The sequence below is a fragment of the Argiope bruennichi genome, chromosome 11 (assembly GCF_947563725.1).
Source record: "Argiope bruennichi chromosome 11, qqArgBrue1.1, whole genome shotgun sequence".
Classification (NCBI taxonomy): domain Eukaryota; kingdom Metazoa; phylum Arthropoda; class Arachnida; order Araneae; family Araneidae; genus Argiope; species Argiope bruennichi.
Genome location: NC_079161.1, coordinates 73866056 through 73878558, shown reverse-complemented (window position 1 = coordinate 73878558; position 12503 = coordinate 73866056). Strand labels below are relative to the sequence as shown.

Here is a 12503-nt window from a genome sequence, read left to right as displayed (position 1 = left end):
TAAACAAGCGAAATATCCAAGTAATAGTTAAAGTGTTTTGGCTATATTTGGCAAAATCGATTGGGGGTAGGTCAATAATATGCCGTATTTTGCGGACAATTTTTGATAGACCAAACTAAGAATTGATTGCAATGGATGTCGAAGACGTTAAGTTCGCAGATTTTCGAACTTCTGATTCAAATGTCTTTTATAAGCTAATAATTTCTACTACTTGTGGCAATATAACCGATAAGGTTACAAGTGAATAAGATATTGACAAGGTGATATTCTCATTTTGTTAGTACTTTTTGGTCGGTCGATTATGAATTCAATGCGGTGAGTGCCGAAGATGTTAAATCTGCAGCTTTTCAGACATTTGATTGAAATGTCGTTCACTTAGCTTATAATTTGCATTAGATTTGGCAATATATCCGACAAGCGAATAAGATACCGCTTTCTGCCGATAACTTTTGGGCGGCGGACTATGAACTAAATATGATGAATGTCGAAGAATATATCCACAGAATTTTCAGACATTTGATTCAAATGTCGTTCATTAAGCTTTTAATTTGCACTACTTTTGACAATATAACCAGCAAGACGACATGTGTGTAAAACATAAGACATGTCGCATTTTGTCTAAAAATTTTGATCGGTTGACGAAGAATTCAATGCGAAAGGATGTCGATGAGTCCACTGTTTTCATCGGGCATTTCGATTACCTGCCAGTGGAATTATTAGAGAAATTGAAGCTGTTATATTATTCATGAATAGGGCGATAGAGTTGTTTTCTATAATTTATAATTCAAATCCAAGTTCTAAAATTAATCATCATCCTATTCAAATAATTTTTACTTCCCCGGTAACGAATTGATAAATTTATTTTATTCATTTCACTATGAGAATTGCCTGACTAAAATCTAGTTAATGGTTAAACTAAATTTAAAAAAAAAAAACACTGTTTTCTTTTGACACTCTTGTGAGTATGCATGCTAAGAAGAGTTATTTTGCTGTAACCAAATTATATGAATTCATTATAAATCACTGGAGTAAGTAAATTGTATAATTGTTAATTAAATCCATTTAACAATAAAATATCTGTTTTCTTTTGCAATCTAATTTATCAGGCTAGAATTATTTCACTAAAGAAATACTAGCGACTGCACTTGACGACAAAAAAAAAATATCTTTGGTATAGTAGCTTTTTAGCTACACTAAAAGAGTTTATCCAAGTATGCACTAATTTTTTAAAAATAAATTACTACCTAAATGCTTAAGACTCTGCATTAAATATTATCACTATGTAATCGGAGAACGTATCATTTATATAAACTTTTCTTTCAATTACTATTATCGTAAAAAAGTATATAATTTCAGATGCTCCTAAATTTTTAATGGACTTTGAATAAAGATGTCTTGATAAAAAGATGATTAAAATAGTTATTCTTAGAATATTCATAAATAACACATTAACCCCTTGATATACAAATTTACTTAATTTCCTAATTAGATGGCAGGTCTTATTTGGGACAATTATCGTTATCTTAATCCCCAGAAAAATATAAGGGCATTTGAAGTAATGATGCGTTTTCAAGTGATTTTAGCGTTTTAAATTACTTAATGCTTTCATTTAACTGCAGATTTAAAATTAAAAATTAAATAATTCCATACGCGTGTTAGACTCGCCACTGCATATGAAGGGGTTAAAAAAAGCCTGAGGGAATAAAACTCACCTTTTGGTAGAAATATTAGCTTGTAATAACTTCGAATTAAGAAAGTACTTAATAGTACATAGAATAGTCAGAAAGTACATAAATAAAAATGAAGATAGGTGAATTCATCTTCAAGATCTATTTTTTTTTTTCAAATAAAATGTATTGGTTTTTTTTAAGCCTAAATATATATAGAAAAATAAATACAAGGGGGGGGGGGATCTAACGTTTAACCACCCCATTTTTCATAAGAATGTTTTTCATATCTTACATAAAATAGTAAGCTTGTACATATATTTACAAAATATTTTCTCCGGCCTTCTTAAAAAGCAACATATTGTATCTTTTCTGCATTCTATATTGTTCGTGTCCGAACTATAGTAAATTTTTGTTGAGTACGCGCACTTATTTTTCTCGGATTCGAAACACATCTTAATTCTTGCTCGTTGTTGCAATCCTGACTTAAAATCGTCATCTGACCGCGGTTCAAAATTACGAGGTCCGTCCCAAAATAGCCCTAGTGTTGCTTCAAACGGGACGTTAATATAACCAAACCTTACTTAACAAATATTTTAGGTAGAGGAAAAATCGGTTTTTGAAGAAAACATCGAATATTTTTTATTTATTATTCTGGATTTCTAAAACAGTTACTTTTATAAAACTTTTTGTTTCAACATTCATTTTATATAGCTTCTGATATAAAATAGTAAGAGTATGCATTTGCCATTTTACATGACACGTCATTCTGGTACAATCTGTGTTTTTATCTATATATTGCAATCTAGATGGGAATATGACTATATTTTATCGAAAATTAGATCGCAGAGAAATTAAATCTCGAGAATCTCATAAAAAAATAGACTCAAATATTGACAATTTTTTGATGGTTAGTAAAAGAAACTGAGAACCTGTTTTTTTACAAATCTAATATATAAAAATCTTTTGTCACGGTGTTTGTGTTCGTACTCCTCCGAAACGGCTGGACGGAATTTTATGAAATGTTTTATGTGTATTTGGTAAGTCTGAGAATAGGTCGTAAAGTATATTTCATAACACTAGGTAATTATGGTGTCCCTATCCAGTGTCTTCCCGTCATTCCACGTTCAACGTACGCTGATGAGATCAACGCTTGCTTGAAATCATCGCCACTTTGGCGTAATGTTGAAAATGTCCAGCTAAAAATAAACATGCGCGTCCAAATACTACAAGATCCATCTGCTGACACATTCTCGGACTAATTGTTAGATATCGGTGATGGAAAAGTTGCTGTCTATGAAAATGCTGGATGCATAAAATTGCCCACTAATTTCTGCACTATCGTTGATTCGAAAAGTGCTCTCATTGACCGCATATTTCTCAGTGTACACACACAATACATAAATCATGCGTGGCTGGCAGAAAGGTCCATTTTGGCAGCAAAAAATGTGGACGTCGAAGATTTAAACTTTGATATACAGCAGTCGTTGCCAGGTGACTTGGTATCATACAAATCGATTGATACAGTTTGCGATGCTAACGAAGCTGTAAATTATCCAACAGAGTTTTTGAACTCACTGGATTTGCTAAGCATGTCACCACACCTTCTACGACTGAAATTTGGATCTCCAGTTATTTTACTTCGGAATTTGAACCCATCACGGCTGTGCAATGGCATGCGATTGGTCATTAAAAATTGATGAAAAATGTTATCGAAGCCACCACTTTGAATGGCTAATTTCGAGCCGAAAATGTTTTGCTGTCACGAATTCCAATGATTCTCACAGACGTGCCAATTGAATTCAAACGCGTTCAGTTTCCTATTAGATTAGCATTCGCAATGACAATCAATTAGTTGCAAGGCCAAACGATGTCTGTTTGCGGCTTAAATTTGGGCACACCATGTTTTTCACATTATACGTGACATGTTCTCGCGTGGGCAAACTATCGAGCTTATTTGTGTTGGCTAAAGACGGACTGACAAAAAATATCGTACACTCAATTGCTCTTCAAAATGAATATTGATTTTCTTTATTTCATTTTTATACTTTAGGATAAAAAATATATTATTTTTTTTCCCTTTACGTTTAACTTTTAAGGGGTCAAACAATGTATATGTTCGTTACGCTAATGAAATACATTGTATTTAGAAATGAATGTTTGGTGTTGTTGTTTTTTATCGGCGATCATCGTCTACAGCGCACCATTCCCCTTTCTGTCATAGATCCCATCCCCACACACTTACAATACATTCGTTATTTTTTAATTAACAACCAAAATATTCACTAGAAATAATTTATATGGCAGAACAACGTTTGCCTGGTCAGCTAGTACCTTTATACCTGTTTTCATTTTTTTAACAATGAAAAAAAGTATCAGCATCTGAATAAAAAAGAATTAAATAATACTTGATTTTCTTTAATTATATGTAAAATTAATCATTATGAGTTATTTTGAAGCCAAATTAGAAATATTGTGCTTTCCCTCCTGTCGGATGTCTTGCTCTCCCCCGTCGGCGAAAATCTAACACCACCTCTGACCGATGTTAAGTTCAATCTAAAACGACGCATTAAACGAATCTTGATCCAAATAACGATGAATTACTCGTTTAAAATATAACAATATTCGTTTACTTTTTATTAAGTTTTCAAAATCATTTTCAGAAAAAAAAAATATTTTCGGAAAAATTTTAATTATAATATTCTTGCAATGTTAGACAAAATAAATTGTAAAAAGCCGATAAATTATTTTTCCATTAAATGTATGTAGGTAATTACTGTTTATGGTGAAATAAATAAAATTAAGCATAATTGCTGCTCTTTTACAGCATTCTTTTTGACGATAACCATACATTCTCTACATTACGTATATGAGGAAGTAAAAGTGCAATTAAAAAACTAATAAGTTGTTACTTCCAATCAGTAACTCTGATTTTTGAAGCTGTTTGTTTTTGGTCTGAAATATTTTTTCATTATAATTTAGGAAATCATTAGCATATAAATTTCAGTACGATAAATGTCTTCAGAAATCATATCGGAGGCAATTTTTAAACATAATTTCAGCAAATGAATAAAAGTTCCTACCTACTACACTTATGCCAGAGTTGTTGTAGTTCAGAAATTCTTCGTGAGCCTGTTGAAGCACCTAGAATAAAAAATGAGAATTATGAAGCTTAAATTTCAACTTCCTTGTGGGTAAGTCAGTGACGCAGTAGATTAAAGTAAGCATACCCCTCCTCTTATAAATACTTTTAAATAATTTCTTTGTGTTTTTCACAGCATATACATGGTGCGCCATAAATTCTTGCAAATAAAAAAAAAACCTAATCTAAAAAGTAATACTCGAAAAAAATTGCTTTTGCAGGAATATGTTCAAAAAACCGTTGGACTATTTTTTTTTCCATTCAAAAAATTACTGATAGATGGTACTTACCTGTCAGACCGAGGTGGTTTATGGAAATCAAGATAGCTATAAAACACAAGGCTGGAAATAAGTCTGTGAATCAATGCCAGTAGCATATCGTTATCGGATCGAGCCTTAGTGGTTAAACATTTATATAAGAAGGGCAAATCAACAACTAAAACATTGTGAAAGTTTTGCACGGTGAAAGGAATAAAAGCGAATAAAAGCCCTACTTCATTGAATGGGATACCAAACTTAATACGCTGCTTTGAGCAATCGTCCACGAAGTGGCAGATTACGAGTCAGTACGGCCCCCGTTCCTGCTGCACAAAGCGCCATGGGAAATTTAGGATCTGAGACCTTAACGGGTAATAGCAGTGCTCTTTAAAGTGGGAGAATAACGTGGATTCCGGAAATATCGATCCGACGCAATCTGTACAGAATCATGAAACTGCATCCGCACAGACACTTCACTAGTTATTGCCAGCAGATTCCGATGAAAAACAAACCTTTGCAACGCGAGCGCTTGCACAAATGAACGTGACCCAAATGGTTGTTGAACAGCTAATGGGCGGATGAAGCTCATTTTGCATTGCATGGTGACGTCAATGCGCAAACAGTCGTCACAGAGCGACATCAAAATTGCGTAACTGCAAGACCAAACCACTAAATTCTCCGCGTATGACTATTTTGGTGTAGTTTCACCACGTCCTTCATTCTGGGATCTTTCTTTTTTGAAGAACGCTGTCCTGTATCCAGTCGGAAAACATGTTCCGTGACTGTAAGAATGGTATCTTACACTTTTGCGTGATTATATGCATTATCTACCGTCATCATCATGCATGATGGTGCTGAATCTCACATTTCCCATTCCTTCAAAACGTTCCTCCAAGACACATTTACTGAGGACTGAATGATAACCAGTTTACATGAGGATGTAAGATTAAGTGACTCTCCCGATCGCTATACCTTACTCTAGAGGACTTTGGTTGTGGAGATAATTAAAATCTCCTGTCTACCAGGTCTCTGTAGCCATTTTGATGGAACTGCAAGATACCATTCAACTTGTCGTCAATGGCATCGATGCCGTCATGCTACGCTCAGCTGTAATCGGCGCAGTTACGCTCTTCACTTACTTAATACCTTGTGGTGGTGGTCACGTTTATAATATTTTGCTTTAAAATAACATGCCCTATGTAAATTTACTGTGCTCTGTTTTCCTTATTTGCACAAACCATCTCAGTTTGACGTATGAGCATCGTCTATCGGTCTTTTATAGTCCTTTTTATAAGTAAGAAAAAGTCCTAAGACTTTCAGACTTTTTTTCGAACATTATTTATTTTATTGTGATTTTTTGAAGTTTGCACGAATTTATGGAACACCTAGTATTTAGTTCTTCATATTGAAAGCTTGATAGGGAAATGAAATCAATAGAAATGATCTCCTCCACAATTTTTTTTTTTTTTTTTGCATTCTTTTTAATAATGACGTTATCACCTTCGCGCCGCATAAAATTATGAACCTTTGGAAACGCTGCGAATGCCTTTTAAGATATCGATGGACATATAATTGATCCTTGGAAAACTTTCTGTTTGGTGATTAAAGTCTAACATACGATTAATAATAACCTAAATTCAAATTTCTGCTTTAGACGCATTATTTTCAGTCAGTTGAAATAAACGTTTGACACATAAAAATATTTATAATCACAAAATAAACTACCATGTTTCATATATTAAGCCATTGCATTTCTGTATTATCTCGTTTGCATACGCAACGAGAACGCAAACAATCAAACCCTTGACGGATTAGTTCCAAATTTCATAAAATTTAGACATTAAATCTACTTTATATAATTTCATCTATATAGCTCTCTTTGTTCTTCCATGTTAAATCGTGTTAACTTTATTCGGTCAGCCGGACAGACAAATTTCCTAAGAATCGGATCTCACACAAAATTTAATAGAAATCTATAAGTTAGGTGTAAAAACATATGCCAAATTTTCTCCATTTAGCTCAAAGCGTTTCCGAGTTATCTATGCCACAGATAGACAGAAAGGCAGACATAATGTGCTTTAGATCAACTCAACCAGAGTTACAACTGCAGTCAAAAATTCACATACTAAATTTGGTATATTTAAGTTCGTATTTGAGCTATCGCGTTTACATGCTTCTTTCAATTCCTTGCTGCATTTGGCTCACATTTTGATCGCTATCAACGATGTTGATGTTAAATCTGTGTACCAAATTTTATTTATCTAGTTCTTTGCATTTTGAATTTATGGCGTTCCTTTGAATTCAGAAAAACTGACTTCCTTTGAAAAGAATTTATTCAAAATTTAATAGAAATAGACAGTTGATGTAAAGACCATATACCAATTTCATCTGTCTAGCTCAAAGCAGTTTTGAGTTATCTTTGTCAAAAGCAGACACATGGGTAGACAAATAGGCATAATAACAAAAACATTATTTTCGAACTCAAGAAGATTTGTAATGAGGTGATTTGTCAAAATTTTGAGTTAGAATTTTTTTTTTGATGCCTGTAATACTTTTTCTTTATAATGTTACAAATCTGTAATTTTGCTACCCGGCTCGAATAGTGTCATCCTGGGAAAAACCGTTAATACCTTTGTAAGATCTGTCCTATGCGTGGTAAGCTTGGCGATGAATTTGGCGAGTTTGGCGACTAAATGGATAATACCGGAAAATTCTAGAAGTTTCACGATCCATCCAGTAATAACCGAGATACGCCCACATATGCCCTGATTCGTCTGACGATTCTAGCCCCGCCTCCCGGAACTATAAAAGACGGGCACTCTAAAGCTGCAGTGAAGAAGTTGTGTGGATCGGCGGAAGTCGTGTGTGAGAGAGTCGGAGTCGCCGACAAGTAAAAGAGATTAGAGGATTAGACAGCAAGGAAGCTGCTGAACTAGCGAGTAAATGCGCTGCATTATTACGATTAATTTGCGGTATTTGTAGAAGAAAAATTTCGTAACAATATACTTTCAGTATAAGAAATTTAAAAAAAATAACTAGGAATTAAAAAAAATACATTGGATAAAATAGTAAATAATGGGATAGAATTACAAGAAAATCAGCCCAGAAAAGTGTCAGAATACGCTTAATACATTCATCAAAATAACACAGAAGTATAGGAGGAAAGTGAATGTTTTTAACCTTCGGATTCTCGCTGAAAGAGCTGGAACTGGCGTATTTCAACATTGACGTTAGGCTAATGGATAATTCTCCATTACTTTTTTTTTTAACTTTCTGGTACACATAGTAGAGAGAAGTAATTATCAAAAAAATTCGAACTCCAGATTTTGATGAATCTCCGCATTTCAGATCTCCCCGAGTTCAAAAAACACATTTTTGGAGAATGTCTGTCCGTCCGTCTGTCTGTCTCTGACAAAGAAAACTCATTACCGTTTTGATCTAGACGAATGAAATTTGTATAAGATCTTTACACCAAATGTGTAAATTTTTATCAAATTTTGAACAAAATTCGTTCAAAAGAAGTCTCTCTCTCTAGCTGTTGGAGTACAAATGTATTCGATAACTATAAAACGCTGAGAGCAAGAAAGATAAAATTTTGCCGCACAGATTTAACATCTAAAATATAGAGCTAAATTCGTTGACCATCTGTCGGTCTGTACTTTGCTACACAAAGCGGGTGGATCCTAGCACAGCCCACCTCTTGGCGTCTTTTTGAATTCTCGCCAAACGAGTGGCGATAACGTCGCCAATGTGGTAACCTAGACGGATTTTTTTTAATTCTTTTTTTATTTTTTATTATATTTATTTTATTTTATTATTTATTTGTTATTATATTTATTTTATTTTATTATTTATTTGTTATTATATTTTTTATTATATTTATTTTATTTTATTTATTATTATTTCTGGCCTTCAAGTATCTTTTGTTAATTGAAAAATAATAACAATAACAAATATTCAATTAGTAGTCAACGTGGCGAGATTTCAAATAAATCGAAAAGAAGTGGGCCCATCTAGGATTTTACACACAAAACTTTTCGCGGTTACAAAAAGTAGCAAAATTCGTTACAAGGAAGTCTGTCTGTCTGGCTGTTCGAATATAAGTTAACACGATAACTATAAAACGAAGAGAACGAAAACAGTGAAATTCGGTATACAAATGTAATATCTATAGTGCAAACATCTATCAAATTTTAAAACTAAATCCAACAAGGGATTGACCATCTGCCAATCTGTACATTCAGAAACATGTAACCGCGACAATTCAGAAACGCAGTGACTTAAATATATAAAATTTGGTACGTAAGTTTGAGACTAAAAGTGCAGTTTTCTGTCAGATTTTGATTTATCGGTTCGGAAAAATCTGCTTGAAATGAAATTCGTTTTTCGGATATTATCAATTGCATGCAAGGATTATTTGCCAAAAAATTCGCCAAGGATGACACGCTAGATTTAGTAAAAATGCTAAGATTTTACTGAAATTCTCGCCAAAAGTTAATATTCCGTAACTATTGTACGCCAATGTCACCCAAAGTCTACTTGGCAATTAACGTGGGACCTGCGGACACAAAATAAACTGCATTCCATCAAACCAACTATTGAATTGTGGTCTGTTCTGCCTACACGCAAGACTGACGTAAAATTGACTCGTCTCCGTATAGGTCATACGCGTTATACACACCGACATCTCATTTTTGGTGATGCTGCGCCAAAGTGCCCAACATGTCATGTGGATTTTACAGTAAATCATATTTTAATTGAATGCTCTGCTTTTAATTTAAATTGTGCTCTTTTTTTTTAAAACATCGTCATTAACTTTGCAGGACTTGGTGGGTGAGAGATACCACCCAAGTATTTTTAAGTTTTTAAAGTCTATTAACTTTTATATTTGCATTTAGTATGGTAAACATTAGTTTTTTCTTTATGGTCATTACGTTCATATCATTCATCTTGCATTCATTCAGAGAAGTTTTACCTTATAGCATTGCATTATTATATAATTTACTACATAACTAACTACTACATACATAATTTAATTTGATCTTCTTTTAGATTTTAACTAATGTATTAAAACACCCATATGTGAATATTTTATTTCTGCTTTTGTACTTCACCATTTGTTTAGCGCAGCATGGCCAGATATGGCTCTTGCGCCACTAAACATCATACAACAACAACAACAGCCACCCAAAGTATTCTTTGGGATAACAATTTTATCAGTAAATATGCGAGAAATTTTGAGAAGACCCCTCTCACTGGTGTTTATTAATCAATTAGTTATAAGCCCTCGAGAATACGATGAATCTTCATGCTTCAGACTTCCATGGATCCAAAAGAAAAATCATTTTTGGAATTATGTCTGTCTGTCTCTCTGTGAACAAGATAATTCTATAACACTTTGATCTAGACGTACGAAATTTAAACTATGGTTATTATAACATATTTGTAAATTTCTGTCAAATTATTAACTAAATCTATATGCAAGAAATTTGCCTTAACTGTTTCTGTCTTAATACAATCGAAAAAACATAACTACAAACGCAAAAAAAAAAACAAAAAAAAAACAGAATTTTAAAATTTGTACAAAATTTGTACTATTTAAAATATAAAACCATATCGAATTTCAAATCTGCACATTTGTAGGGAGGACTTGATTTATATGAAGAATAGTTGGCATGTGATTTTCTGTTGTTAAAATTGTACTTCGTGTCAATCATTTTTTACTTCACTTGGATGAAATTATGATGTTTAAAGTGCGTAATCGATTTTCTTCACTATACTACGAAGCATAAAACGCTCACGTATGAGACTCAGATAATAAAAGACATGGAGTTCATGCTTTTGCCAAAGGTCCATAATTTTACAAAGAAAAGAAAGGAGAGCTTTATTTGGAATCATGGAAGAAAGTTTCGGAAAGACCATCCCGTTGATTCATATTATTTTTATTAATTCAAAAAGAAACGAATTATGGAATTGAATCATTATATTTAAAACCAGATTACAATAAAGATTACAAACTAAAAGAATAACTATAATTTACATACCAAAAAAATTATAGCAGTTTCGATAATTATGTTTCAGCACAAAACCAAACAAATCTTTTTATTGCAATATAAAAACAATTAACTATCATTTAACTAATATGCTAGGTTAAAAACCTCAGAATATTCCATGAAAAAAACTATTTATTATCTGGAAAGCAGTTCTGTATATTTTCAAAGATGGTTAAACAAAATATTATTATTTAATTAATAAGTAGGACCAAGTACATAAAAGAAATTACCAAAAACGTGTTCTTAAAATATTTACCTTTAAAATTTTGACATAAAAAACAATTGAGATATCTATATAAAAAAATTTATTTTAAATGCATAAAGATCGTTTAATTGTCAATATAAAATCATGTATTTATAAATCATACATATATATATAAAAAATTATCTCAAATTAAAAATATTTGTATATTGCTGATTATTTTTCAGTTTTGTTACTAGCTTCTTTTTTAATTAACATGGATTATTGATTTTTTAGTTAAAATTAAATTTAGTTTTAATCTCCGATCAATAAAAAATTAAAATTAAAGTTTGAATCTTCTACGAAAAAACCCCCATTATAATAATGCAATTTGGGAAAATATTTCTAATTATGATATTTTCCATCGCTTTTTATATATTTCTTTGTACGAATAAACTCAAACATATTTATTTTTCAAAATATTTGTCATAAAGAGAGGTCCCTTAACTAGTTTCAATTGCACATTGTAAAAATCAATTATGAAGATCCCGCATAGAGATAGTAATAACTTCATTATTTAATAATAAAAATCAATATTTATAATACTCACTTCTTTCGGCACTTTGGCTGGACCAGCTGCAAAATAAATAATTTTATCTGAAGACATATCTGCAGGCATTTTGCTTAATTTAACGCTTTCGCGGCTTTCTTCCACTCAGTATTGCATCACACGGAAAGTAGCGCACACAAGCCTTTAAGTACTGCAAAGACGGCCCAACCCATGCAGATGGACACCCCTTCTTCATGTCATGGACTACTCTAGCAACGGTCTCATGGCATTAGCGCACGGAAATCGAAACGGTAGTTTTAAGATTAGAATGCCATGTTACCTTCATTTTTCTCATGAATTTAAATCCATCAAACATTTTATAATTGGGGGAAAAAATCAATTATATTTTAATGTGTTTTTTTTTTCTTTGCTAAACTATTTTAAATTATTTGTTAATAGAAATTTCATGTAAACTTTTTAATCAAGAATTTATTATCAGATTGTTCTATTTTATTATTACCATTAGGTTTTGCGATGAATTTGTAAACAATTAACACTAAAATAAATTTTTGGGCTAAATATCATGAGCTGTTTCTTATTTTTATAATTTTTGTAATACTGAAAAGTTATTTTACAAAATTTACAATGTAACC

General features: G+C 32.2%; 1 protein-coding gene across 1 annotated transcript in view; it reads right to left on the bottom strand.

Annotated features, from left to right (window-relative positions):
* The window catches only part of LOC129957621 (phosphoserine aminotransferase-like), a 91103-nt gene extending 79029 nt beyond the window's left edge, over positions 1-12074 (bottom strand). Inside the window, exons 1-2 of the mRNA XM_056070040.1 lie at positions 11911-12074; positions 4751-4811 (exon numbers count right to left, since the gene is read on the bottom strand). Coding sequence (XP_055926015.1) covers positions 4751-4811; positions 11911-11979 — 130 coding nt within the window. The 5' untranslated portion in view covers positions 11980-12074. The remainder of the gene's footprint in view (positions 1-4750; positions 4812-11910) is intronic.
* Positions 12075-12503: the final 429 nt, after the last annotated feature.